Below are 13,907 nucleotides of genomic sequence, written 5' to 3'. Positions count from 1 at the left end.
AAAGATGGATTGTCAAGAATGTTGAGATTATCCTGGTTTATCGGGAAGGGTCCAATGTCATCACAAGAATTCTTATAAGAGGGTGGTAAAAGAGTCAGATATAGAAGATGTAAGACTGGAAGCAGAGTTTATAGAGAAGCGAAGATATCATGCTACTGATTTGAAAATAGAGGAAGGGACCATGGACCAAGAAGTGCAGGTGACCTTTAGAAGCTAGAAAAGGCAAGCAAACAAATTCTCCTCTATATCTTCCATAAGGAATACCAGCCTGCTAACACATTGTAGGCCTTTGAAGCTTGCTTTGCACTTCCATCTTCTGGAACTGTAAGAGTTAATTTCTGTTGTTTTACACAACAGATCTAAGATAATTTCTTACAGCAGTTACAGAAAACTAATACAGATAGTGTGACACAGGAGCCTGAGTAAATTGATTTTATATGTACAATCAACTTCACCTGCCAGCATCTCCCAGCTCAACCCAGATAAATATTCTTGTGATGCAAAACTAACTCAGTAGTTATGTCTTATGTATACTCATGTCTGTCTTTGAGCTCTGATTTTGAGACTTCTTTAAATTTTAAAAAAGTGTAAAAAAAAGAAATGACTTGAAATAGATCAGAGAATCCTTTCCCATATATTATTGGTGATATTAGAGTAGAATAATATGGTGACATATTTATAGATGCAAACTATTTCTGTGTGAATGCAAATTTATTTCCAACTCCTTTCCCCTGCAGCAGAAACATTCCCCATTTCACTGCATATGAAATACTGTACATGAAGACATCATACACAGGATCAGAAACAGAATGTATTTAAAGTCATATGAAGATCTCAAACTTGATATTATTTAATGGCTTTCATAGCTTAGCATTAAATAATATTTGGCTTGCAAACGTTCTCGTTTTTCCTCTCCCACCTCCCTCTTCTCCTTCTTTTGTTTCTCTGTCTCTGTCTCTCTCTCTGGCTGCACTTAATGAAGGCAAATTTTACACATTTCTCAGAATTTGTTTTACTTGGATTCAGAGGAGGCCCAGGAGTGCAGAAAATGCTATTTCTGATTTTTTTAATCCTATATTTGATAGCTATGGTGGGGAACTTTGGCATGATTATGATTATCAGGGTGGATTCTCACCTCCATACACCGATGTATAACTTCCTCCAAAGCCTTTCTTTGTTGGACATCTGCTATTCCTCCACAATTGCACCCAGGGCTCTGATTAACTGCTTGAAAGAGGACCACACAGTTTCTTTTGGTGGGTGTGCTGCCCAGTTCTTCTTCCTGTCTTTTTTCGGTACCACAGAGGCTTTTCTTCTGGCTGCCATGGCCTATGACCGCTTCATTGCCATCTGTAACCCCCTTCTGTACTCTGTGAACATGTCTCACTGGGTCTGTGTGCTGTTAGTGTCAGGGTCCTACCTGTGGGGTGTAGTGAATGCCATCACTCAAACAACAATGACTTTCACATTGCCCTTCTGTGGAGCCAATGACATCAATGACTTTTTCTGTGATGTCCTCCCGCTCTTGTCCCTCTCATGTGCGGATACCTTTATAAACCAGCTTGTCCTTCTTGGTTTATGTGGCTCCATTATTGTCAGTACCTTCTTCATCATTTTGGTCTCATACATCTACATCATCTCTACAATCCTGAGGATCCAGACAGTGCAGGGACGCCAGAAAGCCTTCTCCACATGTGCCTCCCACCTAACTGGAGTGTGCTTGTTTTTTGGTACTGTTTTCTTCATGTATGCACAACCCAGTGCCATTGTCTCCATGGAGCAGAATAAAGTAGTGTCCATCTTTTACACTCTTGTCATCCCGGTGTTGAATCCCCTGATATACAGCCTGAGAAACAAAGATGTCAAGCAAGCTCTGAGGAGGAGGAAGCAGAAGTTTTCCTTGTGATTATTGTGGCGGTGGATCTCATAAATAATCCTGGACTTCACTCCAAACCGCTTCTGCCCCTGTGGATTATGCTTTAGGAATATAGCATTACGGGCCTCTTTTTTTTTTTTTAAATTGAAGTGTGTGATCTAGAAGATAGAGTGTGTTTTGTCTTTATATATTTAAACAATGAACAAAATCAAAGCTTATGGTGAATACAATGCTGTTGAATGGAAGAACAGGTCCTGGAATGGATGAATATATGTGGTTACTTTATCTCATATATTACATAGCATCTTGATCAAACTCTACCTGAAAATAACTATGTAAAAATTCTATAATTTTATTAAAAAATCAATAAAATGTTTGTCTTGACTACAGCTAACCAGGTACAAATACAGATCCTTCCCAAAAGGATGAGTGCTTCAATATTTTACCTAAAAATATTTAGAAATACATACATTAGTACTTGGTATTTTTCATATTAAAAAATTAGATAAATCTTATTAATAAATTCTATTTTAAACAGCTTATATGGAGGTATAATGGACATGCAATAAAATCACATTAAGTGTGCAATTTGCAGTTTTGACATACATATAAGCTTATGAATCTATCTTCACAATCAAGGTAATGTACATGTTAATAATGTCAAATGTTCCCTTGGAGCTCTTTCTAATGATTCTCCCATTTCTGTCACAAAAAATGATCTCCTCCGGGCAGCCACTGATCTGCTTTATGTCATTATAGATTAGTTTATACTTGCTTGAGCTTTCCATAAATCCATACATCATGTAACCTAGGACAGGCGAGGGCATGGAAAGTATCTGACTTCTTTCATGACCATAATTATTTTGAAATTCAGTGAAATTGTAGCATGTATCAATGGTTTATTTATGTTTGATGTGTTGTATAAATACAATTTGTTTATCCATTCACCTGTTGATAAATATTTGTTTGTTTCTAGTTTGGGGCTATTACAAATATAGTTGTTATGAACATTTTTTGTGTTCACATATTTATATGGGCATATCGTTTCACTCCTCATAAGTAAATTCCTAAAAAGTAAAATGGTTCAATTGTATGATAAATGTATATTTAATATTTTTAAAATTGTCAAACTGTTTTCCAAAGTTTTTGTATAATTTTACATTCCTACAATCAATGCGTGAGAGTTTCAGATCCTCTACATCTTCATTAATACTTGATATTTTCTGCCTTTTTAATTTTAGCTATTCTAATGAGTACATAGTGGTATCTCATTTTGATTTAATTTGTATTTTCTAAATGACAACTGGCGCTGAACATCTTTTCACAACTTACTTGCCGTCCGTACATCTTTGGTGAAATGTCTTTTCAAATTTTTTGCTCGTTTGTATTTTTGTCTTTTTTGTTTTTTTCCATTGGGTAGTTGTTTTTCTTATTATTAAGATTTAAAATTTCTTTATGTATGAGGTATATGATTTCAAATATTTTCTCAGAGGGCTTTTCCTTTCATTCTTTCAACAAATGTCCTTCTAAGAACAGAAGTTTTAGTTTTTATTAAAGCCAATGTATTTCTTTTGTATGTAAGGGTTGTTCCTCCATTATCTTATTAAAAAAAAAATCCTTGCCTTATTCAAAGTCTCAAAGGTTTCGTATTTTTTTTTTACAGGTTTTATAGTTTTAGGTATATATTTTGGTCCATGATTATTTTTATATGGTGTAAGTCATAGATCAGAGCTTGTGGATTTTTTTTTTTCTATGTGAAGCCAAATATTTCAGCACCAGTTCTTGAAAACACTATACTTTTTTCATTGAATTGTCTTTAATTGTACCTATGTTAAAAGTCAGATGCCACAATATGTGTGAGTTTTTCTCCCCTGGACTTTTTATTGTGTTCTATTGACCTGTTTCTTTCCACTGTTTTGATTACCATAATTTTACAGTAAGTTTTTTAAATCAGGTAGTGTTACCTCTCTAACATTTTTCTTTTTTAAAGAAAAATGCTGTTTTGACTATTATAATTGTTTTTTATTCTCCATATAAATTTTAGAAAGCATTTATTATTTTATCACAAAAAGACCAGTGATATTTCAATTAGAATTAAATCAAACCTGTGCATCAATTTGGAAATAAATGTCACCTTTACAGTATTGAGATTTCCAATCTGGGAACACAGTTTATCTCTCCAATTACTTCGTAATGCTGTAGTGTTTCTCAGCATTGTTTTATAGTTTTCAGTGCAGAATTCTTTCATATCTTTTTTCAGACCAGCCCCTAAGTATTTCATGTTTTTGATGCTTTTGTAAAAGGTATGTTTTTTAAAATTTTATTTTCTGGAGTGTTCATTGATAGAAAATAGACATTCAATAGATTATTATATAGTGATCTTGTATCTTTTAAACTTCCTTAATTCAGCTATTACTTCTAGTAACTTTTTTTTATAGATTCCATCAGATTTTCTACATACACTATTATTTAGTCTATAAACACAGTGTTATTCCTTTTTTCCAATTTGGTATTTTTTTTTTTCCTTCGACAGATTTCTTCCTTTTCTGTTTGATGCTTTATTTTTTATTTTCAACTTTTTCCCCCCACTGGCAAAACCTCTAGTAGAAAGTAAGCAAAATCAAAAACAAACAAACAAAGAAAAACCAAAATCCATACATTCACTATTTAAATGGCTATATTTGAAGATTGTTTACAGGATAAGTTTCTGCACCATTGGGATGCATGACACCTCATCATTTACAACTCATACATATAATATTTTATATCCCCCCACATCCAATAACTCTTAATTCTGTTTCTTAATTATTTCCTGATTTGTTTTCATTTACTTTATTTTTATTACTATTTTGGCTCATAAACTCACAAGTTCTAAACTTAAGTATCAAAAGAGTGTCCTATCATAAATCCATTGACTAAACTACCAAAAGGTAGAAACATCATATTGTCTGTCTATGACAGCACTTCAGGAGATGTTTTTTGCCATCATAATGAAGTCCAGCACAATGTAATGACATTAGAAACATTTTGTGCCTGGTTCTTATTGATGCCTTATAAATTTATTTATTCATCCTCTCAAGAAATATTTTACTGAGTATTAGCAATGTGGCAGTCAAATGCTCGACTATGAGGATAAAGCATGAACGACTCCTGCATGAAACTATTAATTTTATTCAAAAGACAAACATATAAATAACTATAAAAGCATGTGGAGATACAGAATTAGCACTTATATTGACTATTATTTTGGATCCCCCCAAAAGTTTTACTTAAGTGGTTCAGGGAAATTATCTACAGGATGATGTTGATGTCAAGTGAGGTTAATTAGTGTTATCTTCCCTGAATATCATTCTCCCCAGTACTCTAATCCCACCTCTCTTCCTTGTTGTCTTTCTCCATAGCACTTAAAACCATCCAATAGAGCACATATTTTCTTTCTGTCCCATAAGGGTATGTATGTATGCAGAGCTAGGGCTAGGGCTCGAGCTCACAAACCCCTCTAGCCCGCTGTATAGACTGGGTCACAAACCCTTCATGTGCAGGTCTATGAGCTAGGTAACAGGAAAAAGGTCCTTAGAGCCATGGGTGAATGTAGAATAGGCTTTATTTCTAGGTGTGAGCTCTGCTGACCAGCAGTTCAGATCCACTGCCTCACACACTCTGAAGAAGAGCACACAAGAATAGCAACAAGCTAAAAATACATGGCCACACATGTGCACTAACTCCACCCTCACACAACTTGTTTACAAAGAATGTGCTGCACCACCCCCAACTGGTCCTGAGGCAAGGGGGCCTGACTAAACTACTCCATTTTCCTCACAATCCACCCCTTCAGTGTCCCTAACCATACAATGTAGGTGTTCAGAATTTTCCATGATGTTCCATTATGGGTAAATGAACCTTACATTCATTTAACATATTGTCTGTTCAATATGCGTTAAGGCTTGTCCTGAATGCTTGTCCTGTAGTTCTGTCCTTGCAACTATTAGTCGCACATGTCTGGTTAGTAGTCATCACTGGTGTGATTTTCCATGGGAATCTTGTAGTCATACTGATAAGAAGTTCAATGCATATTCAGTTGGCCGACACATTGATCACATGAATGTATGTATGTACCCAGTTGATTCTGGTGCCTTCAGCCAGAACACTATGGGCAAAAAGACAGAAGGGTTATTGGTACCAATAGGGGAAGTTCTTGTCCCTCTGGTAAGATACATGCCAGTTTGCCATCCTGAGAAATGATGGTTGCAGGAGTAGGTATCTTACCTGGTTTATGATACCATACTTTATCTGCTAACACTGTTGGATCTGTAGGTTCTACATGTAACAGTATAGGGAACTCAAAATTGGCCATAATGATAATACAAATGTGCCCTTTGGAATAGAGTGCTTATCTGTTCCAGGAAGTGTTGCCTTTACTCTAGGAGGCCAGGTAATTTTCACCCAAGATGAAACTTGCAAGCCTTCCTCTAATCCTTTCCCCCAAGGCCCTATTAGACCTACCCAGCATATATGGGGGGCTTTTATTCTCCAAGGCCATTCCCATTGTACTGTCTGTCCCTGTTTTAAACAGGTTGGGGCTGGTAAGAGAATATTTCCATTCTTGCCATATCCTGGCTTCAAAAGCATATCTTTAGCAAGAATGTTGACGGGCATTTTGCAGCACTATGTCTCTCATGCTGCCTATAAAACTTTCATTGTCTGGGCCATGGGTGTTCACATTAAACATGGACTGCTGCGTCCCCAGCTCCCAAACTATTTGGACCAACTTAGAATAAGTTTGCCATTTACTAACAATCTTGGGCAGTTCTCAAGCATTTCCCCACGCAGTTTGGGCAGCTGCATTCACTCATTCCATGAAGGAGTGATTACCTGGCCCTTGTGTATATCTATGGCTATTCTGTAGCCACTGTCTCAGGGATGGATGCATGGTGATGGAGGCTAATTTTTCCATCTCCTCACCAGAGCATACCACACTATCTACCCCTAGGTCCCATAACTGCAACAGCCAAGCAGCAAGGGGCTGCCCCTGTTTCTGCCAGAACTGTCTCCCCAAGTCAACCAATTCCACCTGGGTATACAGGACATATGTAGTGAATTGGGTCTCCTGTGGATTGCCCACTGTTTGCCCACCTGGTCCCATAGGCGGCTTGCATTTCACTTTCTGATGTACAAAAGGTCGTGCCTGGAGACACACAGTCTCCCCTAACTCACCACAGGGTTTGTCGTCCTCCTTAGTGCGAGAAACAGGAGTGGCCAGTCACTGCATGTCATCCTCTGGGACATCTATCCCTGCTTCCAACAACTCTGCTTTCTTCTTCAAATCTCAATCAGTTTGCAGTATATCGAGCAGTAGCCAGGCTCTGTACAGCAGAAAACTGGCCACTGGGTACCACATGCTCAAGGACAGCCACATTTCCTCCCCCTCCCAAGGTGTTCTCCACTGTAGTGCCTGGTCTATGCTTCCTTGCAGTATAATGAGCAGCAACCAGATTCTGGTCAACAGGAAAGTGGCCTCAGGGCACCACATATTCAAAAGTAGCCACATTTCCTCCTTTTCCCAAGGGCTTTTGGCTCCCTTACCTGTGTAGAATCCTCCTGCCAACTACTCCAATTGTAGGGCTAGGGCTAGGGCTTGAGGTCACAAACCCCTCTAGCCTGCTGTCCAGACTGGGTCACAAACCCTTCACACACAGGTCTGTGAGCTAGGTAACAGGAAAAAGGTCCTTAGAGACATGGGTGAATGTAGAATAGGCTTTATTTCTACATGTGAGCTATGCCGCCAGCACTTCAGATTTGCTGCCTCACACACTCTGAAGAAGCACACACAAGAATAGCAACAAGGTAAAAATCCATGGGTGTGCATGCACAGTAACTCCATCCCCACACAATTTATTTACAAAGAAAGTGCTGCACCACCCCCAACTGGACCTGAGGTGAGGGGGGCCTGAATAAACTACTCCATTTTCCTCACAACGTGATATGAGAACAGGAACTTCTGTCAGTTTTTATTCATTGCTCCATACCCAGTTCTTAGAATTTGAATGAATGCATTAGTGAAGATCACAAAACTCAAAGAGCATTGAACTCAAAATTTCAGGACACTTATATTCCCTACACACACTGAGCTTGCTTGAGCCTCCCTGATAGTCCAAGTTTCAGGTCAGGAGTGCACTGTACAGAGCACCAGTGGTCAGTGTGATGCTGACAACTTTGATTATAACATAGGAACTCTCTTCACTCAAGACAAGCATTCAGTTGCTTTTAAGATTTCAGGCAGGCAAATGTATCTGACACAGACTTTCCCCCAATTTGATATATATGATGTGTATGTATGGTGTGTGGTATATATGATATGTAAGAATAGGATAGAAGCAATAAGTTGTTTCAGTGCTGAATGCTGAATGAATGCTTCAGAATGCTCCTGGAGTACAGAAGACACTTTATTTTTTTTTCAGTGTTATAGACTAAATATTTGTGCCCCACCTCCCAATCCACATGTTGAAGCCTTAATCCTCAATATGATTATATTTGGAGATGGGGCTTTTCATAGGTAATTAGAGTTAAATAATGTCATGAGGATGGGACCCTGATCTAATGTGATTAGGGCCATGATAAGAAGAGACACCAGAGAACTTGCTCCCTTTCTCTCTCTCTTTCTCTGTCCACATGCACTCAGAGGAAAGGACATGTGAGGGAACAGTGAAATATGGCTGTTTGTAGGCCAGAAAGAGAGCCCTCATCTAAAGTCAGCACTTGCTTGACCTTGACCTGGGACTGCCAGCTTCTAGAAGTGTAAGAAATAAATTCCCATAGTTTAAGACACCCAGTCTGTGGTATTTTATTATGTCATCTAAAGCAGTCTAAGACACTCAGCTTGAGGCAAAGTTTGACAAACTTAGTGTAGTAAATAAAAATCTCTATGGATTACTGCATGTCTTTGAAGGATCAGGGAGATTTTGAGTCCAGAAGGGGCATTGTTAGTATCATCTACTTTCCCTAGGTAAAAAAAAATGTCCATATGTTCAGGGTGGGCCGAGAAAATTGTGCTGAAGCTGATATGGAATTTGACATCAAGTTATTGGGCAACACCTGGAATGTAGAGTAAAATATCAAATGATATAATATTAACCTCATCCAAGAGTAAAATAAGAATGTAAGGTATCAGTCACAATCATTTGTTACATGTGTGCCATTGAACAGTCCCAAGGCAGTTGTTGATGTTGTATAAGATACGTGTCACTTACAGGTGGATATAGGATTGGTGGCATCTCTCCCCCAGGATCTAAAATATAAAATTGCAAGGATGGGCTTAGAGAGGCAGGAGACAGACATGATCTCATACTCTCAGATTCACGTCTATGAGTATAGTGATGGGTATTTATGACCACACACTTGTATGTCTGGGGTTAAAGGATTTATGGGTCCTGACTTCAGGGAAGATCAGGCACAGGTTTGAGCATTGCTTTAAAAAATGTATTGTAGTAAAAGAACTCCTAAAACATCAATTTGGGAATCATTTCACAACTATAAGTTGAAATAGACATACGAACCCTGTGTTCATTCATTTCTGTTGCTTATAAAAAATACAAAAAGTAGGTAGTTTATAAGAAAATGAAATTTATTGCTTACAGTATCAGAGGCTAGGAAGTCCAAAGTACAGGGAACACATTTGGCGAAGGCTTTCTTTGATGGTGACTTCAGTGATGGCAGGGTATCTATCATATTGCAAAAATGAACTAGCAGAGAAAGACTAACCACCTCATTCACTCTCCTTTTAAAGAACTCCAAACCACACCCACCGCAGTTTTTAATCCATTCACTAGGACATAGTCCTACAATCTAATCATCTCTTCAAGTCCCCACCTCTCAATTACCATAATAGGATTTCTCACCCTCAACAGTTACAGTGGGGGTTAAGTTTTGGTGGGACATTCAACCCAAGGCAGAGCCATCATGAGGAGAAATACTCTGGCTTGAAAGCAGAGAAATCAGCTCAGACGTTTGAGGAACACAAGTATAGAAAAGTATATAAAATAACTTCATAATATTCCTTTTATGTGCCAGAAAAAAGAAAGTGTACATTGTAGGAGTCATAATGTCATTTGCATTGGCAAGAGGTCATATTCTATGAGTCCTTTTTGACCAAAACTCTGTATGACATGTTTCTATTGCATTAGTTCATCTTTCATTACACAATGAGAAAATTAATCTTTTTTAAATAATTTAGGCTTCCTCACGACAATAACTCCCAGTACGTTTTTGAAAAAGAGTGGTAACAGAAGAAATGGTTTATAATCATCTTGATTTATTTCAATGTGTTTATCTTTAAACTAGGGTAGAACCGAAAACGTTAGGAGCGTCTTTTTTTTTTTTTTTTTTTTGGCACCTTTACTTTTTTATTATTTGTTAATGTGCTGATTTGCTGTAATAATTTTCATAACTATGCAAATTCGTACTACTAGAATAATCAAAACTTGATCATGACTTTATTGATGAATTGTTTTGTTCATTATACAATAAATATTAGCACAATTGGCCTGTCACCTCCTTCTTTCTAATGTTATTGTGTGGTTTTGGCATGAATCTACATCTAAATATCTAAAATACATTAGATTATGTTCCTACTTACTCTGTTCTCTAGAAGACTTCGTGTACATTTTAAAATATATCTTTCTTAAATATTGGGTATAATTCACCTTTGCAAGTACTTATGCTGGTTATTTTCTTTGTAGAAATATTTTTTATCTCTGACTCATTTCTATGGTATTGTAGGACAATTTGGGTTTTGCATTTTTTCTTTAGTCAGTTCCCCCCAAATTAATTAATTTAAAAATATTTCCAGTTCATCTAAGTCAAGTACTTATTAGCATTATGTTTTATATAGTTTAAAAATTTGTAAATTTTATATGGTTACAAATTTTATAGCATTTGAAAACAATTTTCCATGATATCTATAATAATATCCAAATTTCTTTATGATTGTTTATCTCCTTTCTCTACATCTCCCGATCAATCTTTCCACAGGTCTGGGAATTAACAAACATTCCTTGCTTGGCCAAACTTCAGTCACACTTCTGAACTTTTCCTAGGTCTGTGTGTATACTTGTGTGTAAAATCCAAAAGGAAACAAAACAAAACAAAACAAAACTGCTAAGTCAGTTTATCCAGAACACTTCATCTTTGATATCTGATCTTCCTCTATGTCTGATCAAGTTCCTCGGTTTTCACCATCACTCAGGTGATGTCTAATCATCCTGGCTTGTCCTCGGCAACAATTCTGCTAGCTTGGTTTAGCCAGAATTTCTCAAACCTGATCTTTCCTCTTAGTAATTCTCTCTCCACTGACTCCTTGGCTATAAATTCTCACTTACCCTCGTTCATGGAGTCGAGCCCAGTCTCTTTCTTCCCCTTCCAGACCCCATTGCAGTGGTCCCTATACCTATCATCGTGGTCTTGAATAATTTTTTTCTTCAACATAATTCAATCAGCTATTTTTCCATAAACCACTTTTTATGCTTTATATATACTCCTTAGTGTATCCTTGTTTTTCATTTATTTTATTAACTTATTCTCTTATTATTTTCTTCAACTAATATTCCTTCTATTCTAATGCCTATTTGCTAAATTTTGAAATTAGATATTCATTGATATTTACCTTCTCTTCTCTTCCTTTGAGGGGTTGTCAATTTTCTCAGGGACTGCTTTAGCTTTATTATAAAAAAATTTGTGATAAAACACTCTTATTTTTTGTCAGGTCTAAATATTACCTTCTTTAATTATAACAAAATTATGATTTTGTAATTTAGAAAGTGAATTTTACTTTCTAAGTAAAATGGTTACTTAGAAATGACTTTAAATCAGTATCTAATGTGAAGCTTAATTCACTTTTCAGGCAAAAGACATGATTTTACTGCATGATTTTAAAAAAAGAAATACATTCTGCTGTATGCTACATATATATAAACATACAATATATACTTATTTTAAGATTTCTAAATAGATTTATTTTGGTAAAGGAAGTTAATCTCATAGAAGGGTCATTTGAAATTTGTGGAGACTTGCTTTATGACAAAGGCCAAGTAAATTTAAAATACATTTTACGAGTGTTGAGAAAAAATAAATATTATTAGAGCAAGAGTGTTTGGCTCTTTTAATCACTATATCTTGTCTGAAGTATTTGTACTTGATCTATTGCTGAAAAGATTTTGCGTAGAGCTGTAATTCTAATCCAGTTTTTCTGATAGTTTTATCAAATCTGATTTATATATTTTAATCTATATTCTCAGTTAATGATTACTTTAGAATTTCTATATTTTAATTTAAAATGAAAGTTTTAATACTACATGGGGTCACTCTATATTGGAAAATATTTTTGTCCTTAAGACTAATTTGTTCCGACATTAATAGGGCTTTCTTATCTTTTTATCTTTTGTGTTTGCCTAGCTTACCATTTTTCACAATGAGTATTAATGTGTCCATTTTCTCATATTGTGTGCGTTCATACCTATAAATATGTAAGTAAATATATGTGTATTATATATACTATATGCATCATTTATATGTAAGCAGAATGTAGCTGGATGTATTTTTTAAATCATGTATAAAAATGTCTTGTCTGAAAGGTCAATATATTAAAGTAATTGATTATAATGTACTGTATCTGAAATGATTTGTACCATCTTATTTTGTTCTTTTAACTAGTACTACTTTATCAATTTCTTTGTCATCTTGTAAAACATTGAATTTGTTGTCAACTAACATTTTAAATTAGACATATCTTTTTGAACTCTTTGTTATTTTGTCATTCCTTTTTAACTTCTTGCTCATAACTGACATAAACTTTACCTAACGTTTTTACCTAATTTTTAATTGATTACAGTGTAATCAGCACCCATTACATGCATCACAATGAGGTTAAATGGAAATAATTGTTTCAAAGTTTGATATGTACTTGAGCCAAAATTCTATAATAAAAAGCAAGCCTTTGAAATAAAACCTTTCTGAGCTCATGTTTCAAAAAACATATTGAAAAACAATATTTTATTTCCTTGTAGCCTACACTTAACAGACACGTCTTAGAGATCTTAAATTAAAATTTAGTCATTCAAGAAATGTGTTTACTTAAAACACTTAAATACAAATTTTTTCTTAGGCCTATTATTTTTTTACTAAGATTATCATGAACAACTAGAATGGAAAAAAACTTACTAAAGTACTTGCCATGTAGAAAATGAAAGTAGTTCACAGGTTTTTGATGTAGTTGGTGGTGAAATTATTACTGATTGTTAATCCAGAGGGACAGTGCTAGCTCTGACTTCTAAATATCTAAATGCCTTCTCCAGGTAGGACTTTGCTTCTTGCTCTCTTGAGTTTGGTAAACACAGCTGCCAGTAATAGCAAGCAGGATGAGGACGGCAATGATTTTATCTCTGTTGTCCATCTCCCAAAGGCTTGAATTCTGAACTATTCCAAAGGAAAATTCTGCCACCATTGTTGGGATTGAATTACTTAATCTGTTCCTTAACCTGTCTCCATAATTAGTGAGAGGGCAGTGAAGGAACATCTTGTTCCAGTCACTCATTGGGGCCTCATGCAGAAGAGGCCATGTGCCTAGAATTGTCCCAAGGCCTGGTTCTCTAACAGTACAAATATTTTGTTACTTCATATTTATTAACATAAAGTCATATCATCTTCTAGAGAGGTGGAATGGCTAGTCATATTTTCTTTTGTAAATTTAGACTGGAAAATACATGATTCTGAGGAATATTAATCAGTCAGTAACACAGGGGTCAAAAGCAAAAACCTACACCATATACAGGCATGGAGATATATAAAAGGTAATTTAGCCAGCTAATCATTAGCTTACATTTACTTTGATATAGGTGAACTGTTTTTATAGTAGTTGGAATTTGGTAAGTTTTCAATAACGAACTGTTATGTTTACAAACTCTTTCAGACTGAGTACCACGTTAACACACATCAATTGTGGTGTCCAAAATAATCCCAGATCCAGATGGTAAAAAAATGT

The 13,907-nt window shown here is 35.8% G+C and overlaps 2 protein-coding genes across 2 annotated transcripts in view; one reads left to right on the top strand and one right to left on the bottom strand.

Annotated features, from left to right (window-relative positions):
* Positions 1-13,907, bottom strand: part of LOC134375210 (glutamine and serine-rich protein 1-like) — an 824,919-nt gene that overhangs the window by 585,530 nt on the left and 225,482 nt on the right.
* LOC134374951 (olfactory receptor 9S13-like) lies at positions 977-1,906 on the top strand. The gene has a single exon (XM_063093105.1). It carries the CDS (start codon positions 977-979, stop codon positions 1,904-1,906), a length of 930 nt encoding a protein of 309 aa, XP_062949175.1.

Source organism: Cynocephalus volans, chromosome 4, assembly GCF_027409185.1.
Source record: "Cynocephalus volans isolate mCynVol1 chromosome 4, mCynVol1.pri, whole genome shotgun sequence".
In the NCBI taxonomy this organism is placed as follows: domain Eukaryota; kingdom Metazoa; phylum Chordata; class Mammalia; order Dermoptera; family Cynocephalidae; genus Cynocephalus; species Cynocephalus volans.
This window is presented reverse-complemented; position numbering and strand designations above follow the sequence as displayed.